The 14622-nt window shown below is 39.1% G+C and overlaps 1 protein-coding gene across 1 annotated transcript in view; it reads right to left on the bottom strand.

Annotated features, from left to right (window-relative positions):
• Nucleotides 1–2552: 2552 nt before the first annotated feature.
• TERT (telomerase reverse transcriptase) overlaps nt 2553–14622 on the bottom strand; it is a 29068-nt gene continuing 16998 nt past the window's right edge. Inside the window, exons 10-16 of the mRNA XM_061344318.1 lie at nt 12809–12880; nt 11805–11990; nt 10178–10304; nt 9793–9854; nt 8008–8132; nt 7514–7651; nt 2553–3053 (exon numbers count right to left, since the gene is read on the bottom strand). Of these exons, the coding sequence (XP_061200302.1) occupies nt 2950–3053; nt 7514–7651; nt 8008–8132; nt 9793–9854; nt 10178–10304; nt 11805–11990; nt 12809–12880 (814 nt within the window). The 3' untranslated portion in view covers nt 2553–2949. The remainder of the gene's footprint in view (nt 3054–7513; nt 7652–8007; nt 8133–9792; nt 9855–10177; nt 10305–11804; nt 11991–12808; nt 12881–14622) is intronic.

A 14622-nucleotide genomic window follows, 5' to 3' on the forward strand; every position in this document is an offset into this window, starting at 1 on the left:
GGAGCCTCACAAGTCACAAAGGTCCAAGCAAACACCCTGATGTTCTGCAGTTACACACTGCAGAGGCTCTTGAAAAGTACATAGGAGGTTTGAATTGCCACTCTGCCTGTTGCAAATTAAGTTTGAAAGGTTATGAGTAATAAAAGGCTTCCATAAAAAAATGAGCAATCAAAAAGCCCCAATATAATTGCAATTTTGAACATATACTAAAAAACTTTAAATACTGAAATAAGACTTTTCATTAACTAAAATATCCATTCTATATTCATGTCTCTGACTGCAGATAGATAGATTTCATTAATAACTTATATGCAGAGTATATGCAGCAAGTTTAAGTAGGTCAGACATCTGTTCTTCAAAAAACCAAACATCCAACTAACACAGACACAAGCTGAGAAAAGAATTAAACTACATATAACAAGACTGTCAAGTCTATAAATCTGTCTCAAGCTACTGTCACAGCACTCACAGAGTTCCTGACTTTTGAGTTGTCCCTTCCCATTCACCAGATGGGAGACTTCGTGGGTTGCCAGACACACAGTTCAGCTTGGGAAGGGAAGACTTGAGGGGAAGACAATTTTCAGCTCCAGTAACTACAACTCAAGGCAAGCAAATGCACTAGCTGAAGTTACTTTTTAGCCAAAGTAGGCATGTAGAAAATGTTGAGCAACTCTTGCAGGAACATAACTTTTCTGCTCTCAGCGCACTTCCGATGTGACCTCTACTAAAATTCCTGTGCCAGAACTGTAGCCTTTTTCCAGTCAGATTAGTGCTAGTCTTCTCCTTCCTATTCATAAGAAGCACATTATCCTATAGGTACTATTTTCTCTTCAATAGCATAACTCTTACTTGAGTAAGCATATGCACGCAAACATGAAACTGAATGTAACCAGTAACGAGTGGTGTCCCTCAGGGATCAGTGTTGTGACCAGTCTTGTTTAACATCTTCATCGCTGACATGGACAGTGGGATTGAGTGCGCCCTCAGCAAGTTTCCCGATGACACCAAGCTGTGTGGTTTGGTTGATACACTGGAGGGAAGGAATGCCATCCAGAGGGACCTTGACACGCTTGTGAGGTGGGCTGATGCCAACCTCATGAAGTTTAACCATGCCAAGCGCAAGGTCCTACACCTGGGTTGGAGCAATCCCAGGCACAGCTACAGGCTGGGCAGAGAAGAGATTCAGAGCAGCCCTGCGGAGAAGGACTTGGGGGTGGCGGTCGATGAGAAAATGAACATGAGCCAGCTTCAGTGTGCGCTTGCAGCCCAGAAAGCCAACCGTATCCTGGGCTGCATCAAAAGGAGTGTGACCAGCAGGTCGAAGGAGGTGATCCTGCCCCTCTATTCTGCTCTTGTGGGACCTCACCTGGAGTATTGTGTGCAGTTCTGGTGTCCTCAACATAAAAAGGACATGGAACTGCTGGAACAAGTCCAGAGGAGGGCCATGAGGATGATCAGGGGACTGGAGCACCTCCCATGTGAAGATAGACTGAGAAAGTTGGGGCTGTTCAGCCTGGAGAAGGCTGTGTGGAGACCTCACAGAAGCCTTCCAGTATCTGAAGGGGGCCTATAGGGATGCTGGGGAGGGACTCTTCATTAGGGACTGTAGTGGTAGGACAAGGGGTAATGGGTTAAAACTTAAACAGGGGAAGTTTAGATTGGATATAAGGAGGAAATTCTTTCCTGTAAGGGTGGTGAGGCACTGGAATAGGTTGCACAGGGAGGTTGTGAATGCTCCATCCCTGGCAATGTTCAAGGCCAGGCTGGATGAGGCCTTGAGTGGTACGGTTTAGAGAGAGGTGTCCCTGCCCATGGCAGGGGGTCGGAACTTGATGATCTTAAGGTCCTTTCCAACGCTAACTATTCTATGATTCTATTCTATTTTAATGTGTTGAAGTCCTGCATACTAAGCACTTTCTACTTCAGCATAATCTCCCAATCTGTCATCTGCATATCCCATCAGAAATTTAGCTATAATACTCTGCTGTGAACTCATACTGTTCTGACAGAGAAGACCTCTCTAGAACTCTCTAGGCTGTAAGGACAGCCTAGATTATTGTGGGTAAATGTGTAAAGGACAGACATAGGCATGGTGATGTTTCTGCCTTAAGAAGAATCCATAGTCCTAAAACAAGGAGCTCAAAACCCTATTCAAGGAAAAAGTCTCAGAAGGAGCATGCAGTGATAAATGCTCCATCCCTGGCAGTGTTCAAGGCCAGGTTGGGTGGAGCCCTGGGTGACATGGTCTAGTGTGTGGTGTCCCTGCCCATGGCAGGGGAGTTGGAACTAGGTGGTCTTAGGGGCCTTTCCAACCATAACTATTCTATGATTCTGTGATATAAAAAACATACATTAAACAACGAGCTTTAACATTGAAATTTTGGTGTTTTTAGTTGTATTCCCCAAAGCATAACATTTTTAACCTGTACATCTTTTTAGGTACTGCCATGAAATGCACTTGCCCTGTGCAGGTAACTGTCTTTCAGAATATAACACAGCTGGGCAGGATGTTAAGGATTACTGCAAAATAAAGGTACTGGAGACAAGGACACGTTATTGTAAATAAACAGGCAATTTATTATAAAATAGTCTGTAACACAACAAAGCAAAGAACACTTCTTCAGAAACAACATGCTGAAACAAGAAAGGAGATCTGTGTATCCAGAACATAGTTTAATGATCCCTTCATCAATAACATGGAAATTACAGAAGGAAACCCAACCTATTACTTCAAATAGCCTGTGAATTTACAGACAAACACAAACAAGAAGGTATTAACAAAACTGCCTGCTCTTTGTAAGTCCTTGTGTGGTATCTGAGAAACAAACATGGAAAACTTCTGAGTGAAGCTGCTTTCTGTCCACTACCAAAATAAACTAGAGAGAAAAGTCATCTGGAGACGTAACATTTACTTTCAAACGTGGAAAAAAAAATGAAATAAACAACCAGTTAGTCCCGGACACTTTTGAAATCTTGATAAAAAGCTGGTGCTGTCACTTCCTTCAGTAGTGCCATAGTATTCTTTGGGATCTGCCTGAATAGCTGCATCTTACCTACAAAAATACCAGAAAAAAATCATTACTATTGCAAGTAACTAACAATTCTAGTTTAGAGAAAATTCTAATAATATAATGAAATCAATACTTGATGAATCCAATTAAGAATTGGAATACCTGGAATATAGACAAAAAAAGCAGTAATAAAATATGCTACTATTCTTCTGCCCTTAAATCAGGCTAATAAATAAAAAGGTTAAAAATCACATGTGAAAATATTAACAAACTAAGAAAATTAAGGAGCAAATTCCCCTACTATATCCTTGTAACACTTGTTTGGATTTTTTTTTTAATACAAGTTTATTTATTAAATAACTATATACACCAAAAAAGGCCTTCCATCAAACCGTAATGATGTTGAAAGCCTCTATTCTAAACATTGCTAAGGACAAGGGACAGGTCCCATGTGGTTGCTGATGTTTTCCTGTTTGGAAGGGTTTCCCAAACTGTTTCTTTTCCCCCTCTGCTTTCAGATATGACAACAAAGTAGCCTATGCTTGGAACTGACACATTAAAAAAGAAATAAAATCACCTTGTGCTATAAGACTGTCAACAAAGCAGCAATTCTCCCCAGACTGTTTCCTTTTAAGAGAAGAGAGGCTAACTGGAAAGCTACCCTTAGGGTGGAAAATTTTGGAGGCTAAACAAGGCACTTGGGAATGGCATTTTTATGAATATAACAGTTTCGAAACAGTGAAGGTCACCAAGTCTAACATCAACATTATAGACAATAAAAAGGATTTTTTAAACATTAGGAAGAACATGTAAAATCCTAACAACAGTTAAAGTCTGTCATCTAAAGAAAGGTGGCAAAATTGTCAATGGTGCAGAAAGGTAAAAGTGTTCAATAAACATTTGTTCTGTCTTTGGAAAGGAGACAGATGATGTACTTTTATCATGATAAGGAAAGACTCTTGCTTCTTTCCCCACTGGTAATAAGAGAGATGTTAAACAGTAACTGTATTTTAAATACTTAACTTTGACGAATGACGACAACTTGTACTGACAAGCCCCTGATGTTGATATTCAACAAGTTCTGGAATATGAAGAATGACGACAACTCCTACTAACAAGCCCCTGATGTTAATATTTAACAGGTTTTGGAACTGTGGGGAAAAAAAAACCTCCTCCACAAAACCTACGAGCTTGATACCGATTCCCATGAAGAGTAATGGAAAGGCATGTGTAGGGATACAAGAAAAAAAAAAAGTTTATATCAAATCCTGTCAACAACCTGATCTTACAGGGGCAGTAAGTTTTATATAGCTGATACAAGCTCCAAAATGAGAACAAAAAGTGTAGTTAAGTCAACACAGTTGCTATTACCTGTCTTTGTTATCTCTGTGCTACAGCTTGCTGTGCCATATATTGAGCTAAATTCACAGGAACTCACCTCAGAACCAGTGACTTCCCTGCCACAGCTACTCAACATCTACACATGCTACCTGATTACCAGAAGACAAACTTAAGGTAGCTCCGCCATTTCTACATAATGATCAGCACTGTAGTAACGTTGTCTACAGCATGGTGATGCAATTCTAGTAACATTACCCAGGAATAAGTCTGTCTGATGCAGGCCAAACAAAGCTAATTTCAAGACTGAGCAGAAAAGTATCAATAGCTCTTTAAACTGATTTTAGTGCATTCCTGCAGGATTCAAAGACTTAATATCTTACTAAATTTATAAGAAAATACAAATATAAATGCCATGTACAATCAGGTGACTGAAACCCAGCCTTTATCTACAGTCAAAGATCTTAGAGACATGCAGATAATGATGCATGTTCATACCAAGGGTATGCACATGAGTTACCACTGCAGGTCACAAAATGTTTTTGTACCACTTTACCAGCACACTGATGCTTCACCTTCCCTCCTGTTCAGCCCCTACAGGGGGCATATAGTGACTTCTCAGTTGCTTTACAAGAACAGTAAAACCCTTAAAAGAAGGAGAAAGACAGATGGAAGCAAATATAGATGCAGGTAAAGCACCTCTCAAAATTAGTCACTGGTAAATATTCAAGTTACATGACAAGCTGACACCAAACCACTACCCTCGTGCCAGATTACCTAGCAGATGTTTTGGGAGCTTTTCATATAAACAACAGCTACAGAAGTGCTCCACTACATATTGAGTCAACCCCTGCAGCACAGGTGGAACAGGGCTAGTGGAAGTACAGGTAAGATTTCATGGGGCAATAAGCAAACAGAGATCTCGAAGATGGCATTCAAGTTATTTGGACCCCAGTGATCTGTTGGCCAATCACAGGAAATGCTTCCACCATACCAGTTTCACAGTAAAAACAAGCCACATCCTGCTAATTGTTTAGGCAGCCATTAAGCAAAAAATCTCTGAACCCTTGATCTTTAAGCAGTGTACTTGAAGTCTCAGACATTTCCAAAAGAAAGCAAGCCTTGTAGATAGAGTTGTCCCAACTTTATGAATGTGAAGAACAGATTCGGTCTCAGAGAAGGTTAAGATTTATAAAAGAATAGCTAGAAATCACTCCTTTCAAGAGAATGTCACCAGTAATTTCCTACTTGCCTTTGGACATTTCCTGCTCTACCCCCACAATACTCAGCAAGTACAGCATTAATAGTTCTCCCCAAGAACTGGGGAAATTAGATTATTCTGTATCTGCAAGGGCAATTTTCACTGACAGAGAAGCTAACTGATAGATGGTCAGCTTTCCCTTCTTGGGGTAGAAACCATGCATACAGTGTTAGGCCTGGACCACACACAAGTTTAAGGTCAGTACTGTGGTTAGCCAAGAGGCTGCACAGGTACAGCATAAGAAGCCTAACAATAATCATTATTCAAACTAGGAAAATTCCACCTCTACTTCCCTGCCCATTTTCCCTGGCATCTGTGGTGGTGTGATTCTGTGGACAGTGAGAGCACTTTTATGGCAGATGCAAACACCCATGGAAGATGAGATTTGCTGAACAATAAAGCTGCCTGGGGCTGTACCTCCACCTTGAATGTACTGTCAGATTCAACAGCAAAGCTCGCACAGAGAAGAATGCGGGAGCTTTGGCACAGGTTGTGGTCTGACAGTGAAAGATCCCAAGAGCAAAATCTTCAGCATTATGGATGAAAATTCAGAGGTGCTCTGTATGGATCTTAGGGAAGTCACACAGCTCCCAGAGAAGCTACTAACCTACTGGGTGTGACCACTGCATTCTCTGCTCAGCTTTTCAGTTTCTGACCTCTCCAAGTGATGCAAGCAGCCAACTCTTCCCTTCCTGGATACAGGCCTCTTTCCTCTGGTAGTTCTAGAAGGGCTGAACCCACCTGGCTTCTCAGCAGCAGTGATCAGACTTTGTGCCTTGGTTTTGGTGTCAGTAAGTAACTCTGAGAGAAGGAACTTGTTTGGGAGAGGCCACTGGAGTTCTGCTCCATACAGAAAGACTGTACCTGGCCAGAACACAGCTGGTGCAGTCCCAACAATCAGTTTGTTTTCTGTAAATATCTGTCATCTTTGATACGTTCACATTGCACTAAAAATCAGACTGCTTCCACCCAGGCATTGCTGCAAACCTCTGATATGGGAAGGAAATGCATACTTCCAAAACCAGATCTGCACTTTTTCTGGGGCACTGGGCCCTCAGCACAGGTATCAAGGGAAGCTTGCAATATGTTTCAAATCAAATAGGGATTATCCTTGAACCAGAATGAAGAACTCCTCAGTATTGTATAATAACCCCCCCAAGTAATGACTCATTCAGAGCACGACTTACAGAGTCAGTGCTGAGAGTTGGGCCTTCACTGCAGCTAAATTCAGCTGCAGCACTGACCACTTCAGAAGAAACCTACCGATGTTCCCTTTTAATAACTTGGAACTGAAAATTCTATTATTTCTGTGCCTGCCCTGGGGACAGATGGCACAACTGGTCGAAGAGACAGTTCCCCATAGGCCAGATACACAGACAGGTTCTTTCAACAGTGTAGAAAGGTCAGAGATTTGCCAACACCACTCAACTCTACTACAATATAGCATACGCAGCACAGCAAGTGCTTCTGTTTCAAAGTGACCCTGGTGGCACTTCTTTTGGTAAGAGTTTACACTGCAGGAAGAACTTACTTAGTTGCCAGTTAATACAGTTTAAAAAAATAGAAACCTAAGCATTCATGCATCATTTAGTTAAACCTGCTAAGAATGCTTATATGATTAACTCAATCTTATACAGCTTTCTGAACTGTAGGAAGTTATTTAGTGCCAAGTATCAACAACTATTCCATAAGAACAAGGCTCTAGAACATGCAGTGCTGAAAACCACACCATTTTAATTTGCCTACTTATGCATATTAAATTTGATTAAAATCAGAAAGCTCATTAATGTACATTTTAGAAAAACATTTTATGGTAGGAAAACTTAAAAAAATAAATCCATTAGATTCCAAGCTTCATTACAAGTAGCCATATTTCAAATTCCAACAATAATTGAATACTTACAGATTTTTAGAGGCTTAAGCAGGCATGCGTAAATAACTTTGTGCTGTGCCAGCTTGGTAGTGAATGCAACGTAGCAGAGCCATTCTGCTGCTTCAGAAGGGAACATACCAGATGCACCTTTCTTACCTAAAGCAATCCCTGGAAGCAGAACATGAAAATAATGTCACTGAAAATTACAATCATGAAGAACAGTGTCTGACCTCTTCTTGCTTTCTAATCACTCCAAGATTTTTTACTAAAAACCTGTGTAGTCAATGAAGTCTCCTACATCAGCAGAGAACTAAAAACTAAAACATAAAATATTTCTGCATCTCTGGAAAACTGAGTTTAGGAAAAGAAATGCCCTGAGATTCTTATTATGCACTCAGTGTTTTCCATTCCTGATCTTTATCTCAATATTACATAGTCTGACTGCACATTCAAGACATTTTATTTGTCAAATAAAAAAAAGCCAGAAAACCCCACGCTGCTTCATTGCCATTAACATACTATACCTTTGTTCTTTGCTTTCAGCATACTATAGCAGCATGATGCAGTCTCAGAGATGATTCTTAGGAAGAAATAAGGATTCTTTCTAACTTGCTGGTTGAATGGAAGTTGGAGAACGCAGGCATGAAACCTGTTCATAAAAACAGCCTATTTAAGCATGTCATTTGCAATTTCAAGTGAAACTATAGTTACCCACCTTAGGCACTAAACAAGATTTAAAAGCATGTAACAGTTTTCAGCTATATCAACACAGTTAGCTTATGACACCTCTCCTATACACACACGCCCCTGGAGTGTCAGACATGTGATGTTTGTTTCTAAATTTTGTGATGCAAGAAGATCTTGAAGCAATCTGCCTTGGTAAAATGGAATGCTCTTCCAAAGACGATGATTGTCTTAGGTGAAGGGAAAGTTAGATTACGCATCCTCACCAATTCGTATCACAGACCATGCAGCCAGAGAACATCCATGTGACACAGTGCAAGAGGAATTAAAAACAAAACCAAACCCCAGAACAAATTATGTTCAGGAATTCAGGAAAACAGACCTTCAAATGACAGCAGTGTTTCACAGACCAGCATCCCCACTTTTCTGTCTACAAACATAACTTGCATTCGAGGCTCCTTTACACCTCTGTTCAGATATATTTTAAAACTGCTTTTTTTTTCCAGGAGCAGGGGAGGGAGGGCTGAATATAGTCAACAGTTACAATGATGATTGTTAATTACTTGATAATGTGTATACTTGTTTATTAGATTAACCCAGCATAGGTGTAATCACTTCAAGAAATTCTGAAATTATAAAATATTTGAAGGATAAACACAATTAACACACTCCATCACTGGCTAAATTAACCTGACATGCTGGTAGCATGGTGGATGGGTTTTTAAAGGTATTCTGACCTAAAGACCTTTGTTAGGGTGTTCCCATAAAAGCAAACAGAAGCAACTACATAATCATGCCCAGCATCAGAGAAAAAACCGTAAGTCCCTCACAACACAAAGTTTAAATGTTTGATACACGAGTGCTGCACTAGACAAGTCCAATTACACTTCCTGAACACAAAAATGATACAGGTGGAATGTGAACCAAGCTGAATTTACGAATAAAACTAAAATGTTGCTCCCCAAAAAGTGTGAGTCTAGCAAAAGAGCAACACCAGATTTCTGTGAAGAGGGAAGCACCTCTAATGCCTTTTTTGTGTTAATAAAAAACTTCTTGGTGCGGCTAGTCATTCAAGGTTTTTGATGTACAGAGATGAGTATTTTCTCCTAAATTACTTATCCATTTTTATTTCTTTCCCTTCTCATTATTTCAAACATTCACTTCCTCTGCTTGTCAGTAACAGCTCACAAACCCCAAGGTATTACCAGCTAAGGAGCAATTAAGATATTTATCAGCAGCTAAGAAACTGCAATTAACTTGGTAGAATGTAACCTCACTTCAGGTGAAGTTATACAGGACAAAGTTCTATATGATTTTAATAGATACAAAGTTCTAAATATAAACTGGTTAATAAGTGATAAGGCTTCTTGTCATCCTGCTGAAGCAAAACAGACTGCTTTGCTTGAGTTCAGCTGTCAATACCATGAGGCACTGAAAATGCATTTAGTGAAGTGTCACATACACACAGACATTAATACAATCCTGTATCCTGAATCTCATAGTTACCTAAGAACGGCGTTGAAACAAGAATAACTTGACTTACATTTACACAGTACACTTTTCCCTCCACATGTTAAGAAAGAGTAATAAAATATTCAGAGTTACTGCAGAAGACAGTGACCTACCTGTAAGCCTGAAGTAAAAATATCTGGTAGATGTTAATGAGAACTGCTCTAAGGCTGTTGATCTAGAACATAACAGAAACAGAGCTATAGGAATAATTTGGTGTCACAACAGGATTTGTTCAAGTTCAACAGCATGAGATGATTTAGAGATCTAGAGAAAAAACATTCTATGCTAAACTTCAAAGATTTCTTTTAGGTACCTAAGTTAACAATGTGAAGGCTCAGTTCTGGAGGTGCAGAGATCCCACATTTTAGTTGATGTCAGTATTTCCAAGTTATGTGGATTACCTCTCAAAATCAGCTTTTTAGGTCAGAACTCAAAGCCTTTCTAATTATCTTAATCACTAATCACAGTATTTCCAAACATCCATTTCCATATTCCCACCTGTAAATCAAGAAATAAAGAATGGCATTTCAGTTTGAGGACTGCAGTCAATTTGTACTTCATGTTTTTCCCAGCTGTTCTACTTGTATTGAAGGAAAGACTTGATCTGATGGAAGTATAGCTATACCTAGGAAAAAGAAGAAGGAAAAAAACAAAACAACCATAGTTAAACTCCATGGGATAATAAACTAAATTAAATTCTGCAAAGTAAGCATTTAACTTCTCATGTCACAGACAATGCCTGCTAATCAATGAGCCAGTAGCCAAGAGATGACTATAACTAAATCCAATTTAGAAAGAGGCTAGACACTGTGGCGTTAAGGAATTAACGCTAGCTAAGGAATGACTTCAGTATTGCAGGGCTGAATAATTCACCCTGCTAAGTAAACACAAACCAACAAGCTTAAACACAAACTAGATACATTACTAGAACACATGGTCTAGCCAGACCACTATTAATGACTCCAGTGACAACCAAGTTATACTCTCTGATCCATGCAATGCAGGTGCTGAGGCTGGAAGTCACACAAGGGTGAACTGAGGTAACAGTTACTTAAGTCAAGCTTATGAAAAGGAAGGTGGCTCTTGTAACAAACACCTCAGGATTCCGAGTAGTGCCTCCCAGATCAGTAGTACCAATGTCCTCAGCAACATAAACTGTTTCTTTCACAAACACAACTAGTAAATAAATCTCTTCGTTAATTCTAGTCCTTAGTTCTTACAGAAAATCATATCATATAAATTCCTTTCCTAAACGGTCCAAGCTTTTCTGTTCTGGAATACTACTAAAGAACTTCAACACGCTGGTGATGGAAGACCTCCCTCAAATTTCCCACTTAAATGTATGTATGGGCTGGTTATACTAAACACGATCAATAACATAACAATATATTCCTTCTCCTTAAACAGGTTTGTGGGTTTTTTTGTTTATCTTCAGCAAATGTCTAATGCCATCTCTAGTAGTCTACGTAAAGGATCTACGGAGCTCTTCAGGATGATACACTGTCCCGTCCTGAGTTCTATGCCACTTCAGACTGCTTTGTGTGAAGAGTTAAGGTTGCTAGTTTAAATAGAGGTTACTTCTACCCTACACTATCATCTGGAGTTTACCAGAGGGAACACCTCTGATGATGAAAGGATAACTAGTCTCTCTAGTCCATGCAAAATTAATCCCATGATTAGGAAGCCACCAAAAAAAAAAACAACCAAAAAACACCCCACAAAACCCAAACAATTTCAGAATACTAACTATAGCTATGTAGTATCAGGCACAATACAGTGCTGAGATATATATATATCTACACATACACAGTTTCACAATAATGGTGAAAGAAGCTAAACTGAGGTGACTGAATAAACCTTCTCAGAACCACGTAGCCACCATACAGTATGACTTCTGATCATTAGGGACCTGTGCTACATTCAATGGTGTTAGTGCTATTCCATCAGGATGGAATGAAGAAAATATCAGGCTGCACAGCAGAATAAAATGTTTAGATTAATGTATAAGAAACAGAACTGTAAAATCTATTTTGCAGTGAATCCAACTACACCATTCACAAGACATCTTTGTGCTTCTCACATTATGTACAATATACTGCAAAGCTGACAGTATACAAATATTTACCTGGAGTAATCGCAGTAAATATCAAATTTCTGTATATCAAGTAATAAACCACACCACGGGACCTTAGAATGATCTGGCACCTGTTTAAACTCGGAACATCCTGGGATATCATCAACACAAAAATTCACGACTGTCTTACTGGGGTTTATTAAAAAGCCATACTCAGGAATACCTGTTGCTAGAGTCCTAAAACAAATATGAACAGTAGTAAGTATAATAACAATATAAGACACATATGATCTTGCATAAAACGACAGAAACCAAAGAATAAAGGGAACAACAACTCCTTAGGTTAACGAAACACGGCTAGAAATAGAAAAAAGAAAACTGAATTAGAGTTAGATACGTAAGTAAGCTGAAGAATACGAGGATAACGGAGAAAAACTTTTACAGATTAATACAAATTAAGAACTTAAACCAGGAAACATTTGAGACAAGCTGCATAAACCACACTCACAGAAACCACCGAGATCAAAATCAATGGAAGAAGATAGATAAAAGTTATTGGTTTTGAAAGTTAACAAAACCAAGAAGAATCCACATAACAGGAACCTCATTTATCTGATCAAATTAATTCTTTCCCTAGGGAAAGAAGAACAGAATAGAAGGTAGTAGCACACCTGCCCAATAAAACCATTTTGAGAAAGTAATTAAGACATCTTAAAAATTTGAGGGAAAATGGTGTTCAAAGACAACTGATAGGTACTTTGGTTAGTCTGCACTACTAATTGCTGCTAGAATCTCTATCAAGGTCAGTAGCTGGGTCCCTAATTTAAAATTCAGCAGGAATCCCCCTACCATCTGAGCTGCAACAGATTTTTAGTTGACCATCAAGAAAGCAGCTATTAGATTTGTTCTCAAGCACAGACTACCAACAACGACTCTAAAACTGCCCTTAACTCATAAAATATACCTATAAGTGCAAGTATGTATGAAGACGAAAAAGAATGAACTAAATGGTTTATTCACTTATTATTTTGAGGACTATGTCGTTAATAGCGTACCTTAGAAAATGTCTTGCCTTCATTAAATGTGGTGTAATCAGCAAAAAGTCATCAATGAGACGCATTAGAACTCTGTAATCAATAAGAAATTGGTGTTAGTTTTTTTTTTTTAAATATGTAATTCTTTCTCATTTTTGTCATACTCCTCAGAGTAACAATGTGCCCATTTTAATCCACAGAAGGTAGAGGATAATACGATCTCCACATCAGTACTGCTTCTTTTCTAAAAACAATCAAACAAACAAATATGTAAGAAAGTAAAGTGGTTGGCTATATGAAACATGACAGGAATTTATGGCACACAAACTACTCTACAGTAGCTTCTTAGATGCAGGGTTTTACTTCAAACTCTCCCTTGGAAAAGTGTATCTTAGCCAATAAGACACAGAAAGGAGGTGTAATACCAGGTACACAAACGCAGGTGCTAGATTTTCTGTGAAGCTGTAACTCAAATGTAAAACAGGCTACCATCAACCACTGCAAAGGCTGGAGCTTGCTTTTTCAACAGAATTCAGGCCCCAAGCATGCTGATATCTGTCTGATAAATCCTGCCTAATACATCAGAGAAAGGAAACCCTGGAGATCACTTTGTCCAGTCTCCTCTTCAAAGCAGGAGTATTGCCATCACAGTGATCACGTCACTGCACTTTTGCACAGCCAAGTCAACAGCCAGGTTATTATTTTTTTTTTTAAAGGTCAAATGAAACAACCAAAAATAACTCAACAGAGACCTAAGTAACATTCCAAAATCTGCTATATATAAAAGCAGCTGCTACATTAAAGAGTGAATTCTTCTGAATTGGTTTCATAATTTCATTATGTATAAACAACATCCATTGAAATATATAGCTGTTTTGACTCATATCATCACTGCATTCTAAAGCCTATGAGAAGAACTCTACTACTTGTGTAGGAAATGTTTTAAATTTTGAGTTATTTCCATTACCCAGTGAGTCTCCCAAGAAGAGACACCAGACAGATGCACTTACCTGGAGTACTCTACATACTTCTTAGTTTCTTTTTTCTTTCTTAGGACAGAATTCACAGCAATGGAAAACAGACAAACTTTGGGGCCCAAATCATGCCTAAAGACCCTACTCTGCAATTCAGATGCGGATCAGTTCAAACAGAGGCAAAAGGGACCCCAAAGTTTTACAGCTAATAGAGGGTAGCTTTCTGTCAAGCTCCCAAAGAAGCAAGTATGAGCAAGGCACAAAGACTTAGATGTACAAAGAGTCACACAGGGTTTCAAACAGGAACCAATATGCAGTGTAAAAAAACTGGAATAAAGCTGTGACCTTGATGACATGCTAAGATTTACAGATGGTGGTTTGGAAAGCCCTCAGGCAGAAAGAAAACTGGAGTATCAGAAAGCCCACAATGAACAATGTTTAAGACAAAAGACCATAGATGTTGTGGGAATGAGTGTGGAAGAATCATAAACTTCTTACAGAAGAGCTTGTCAGACTCTACAGCATTCCTAAATATTGTGCTCTGTTTAAGAACAAGTCTCCTACCCACAGATCTAGGAAAGCCTCTTTTCAGCACTTTTCTTCCCAACCTTATGTCAAACAAGCAAATTCCCTCACAAAGCCACCACAGAAGCTTCAGAGATGACTGTGTGTACTACACTCTGACTGGACAGTTGGAAATCCTTGAAATTCAAAATTAAACTTCACAGGAAATGTCTAACATGTATCTTATATATTATGCATTACTATAATAGTCCAGTGCAGGGCAACTAAGATGATTAAGGGAGTGGAGCATCTCCCTTATGAGGAAAGACTGAGGGAGCTGGGTCTCTATAGTTTGGA

Source organism: Neopsephotus bourkii, unplaced genomic scaffold, assembly GCF_033783945.1.
Source record: "Neopsephotus bourkii isolate Nb327-2 ecotype Australia unplaced genomic scaffold, CSIRO-AGI_Nbou_v1 NB_207, whole genome shotgun sequence".
Classification (NCBI taxonomy): Eukaryota; Metazoa; Chordata; class Aves; order Psittaciformes; family Psittacidae; genus Neopsephotus; species Neopsephotus bourkii.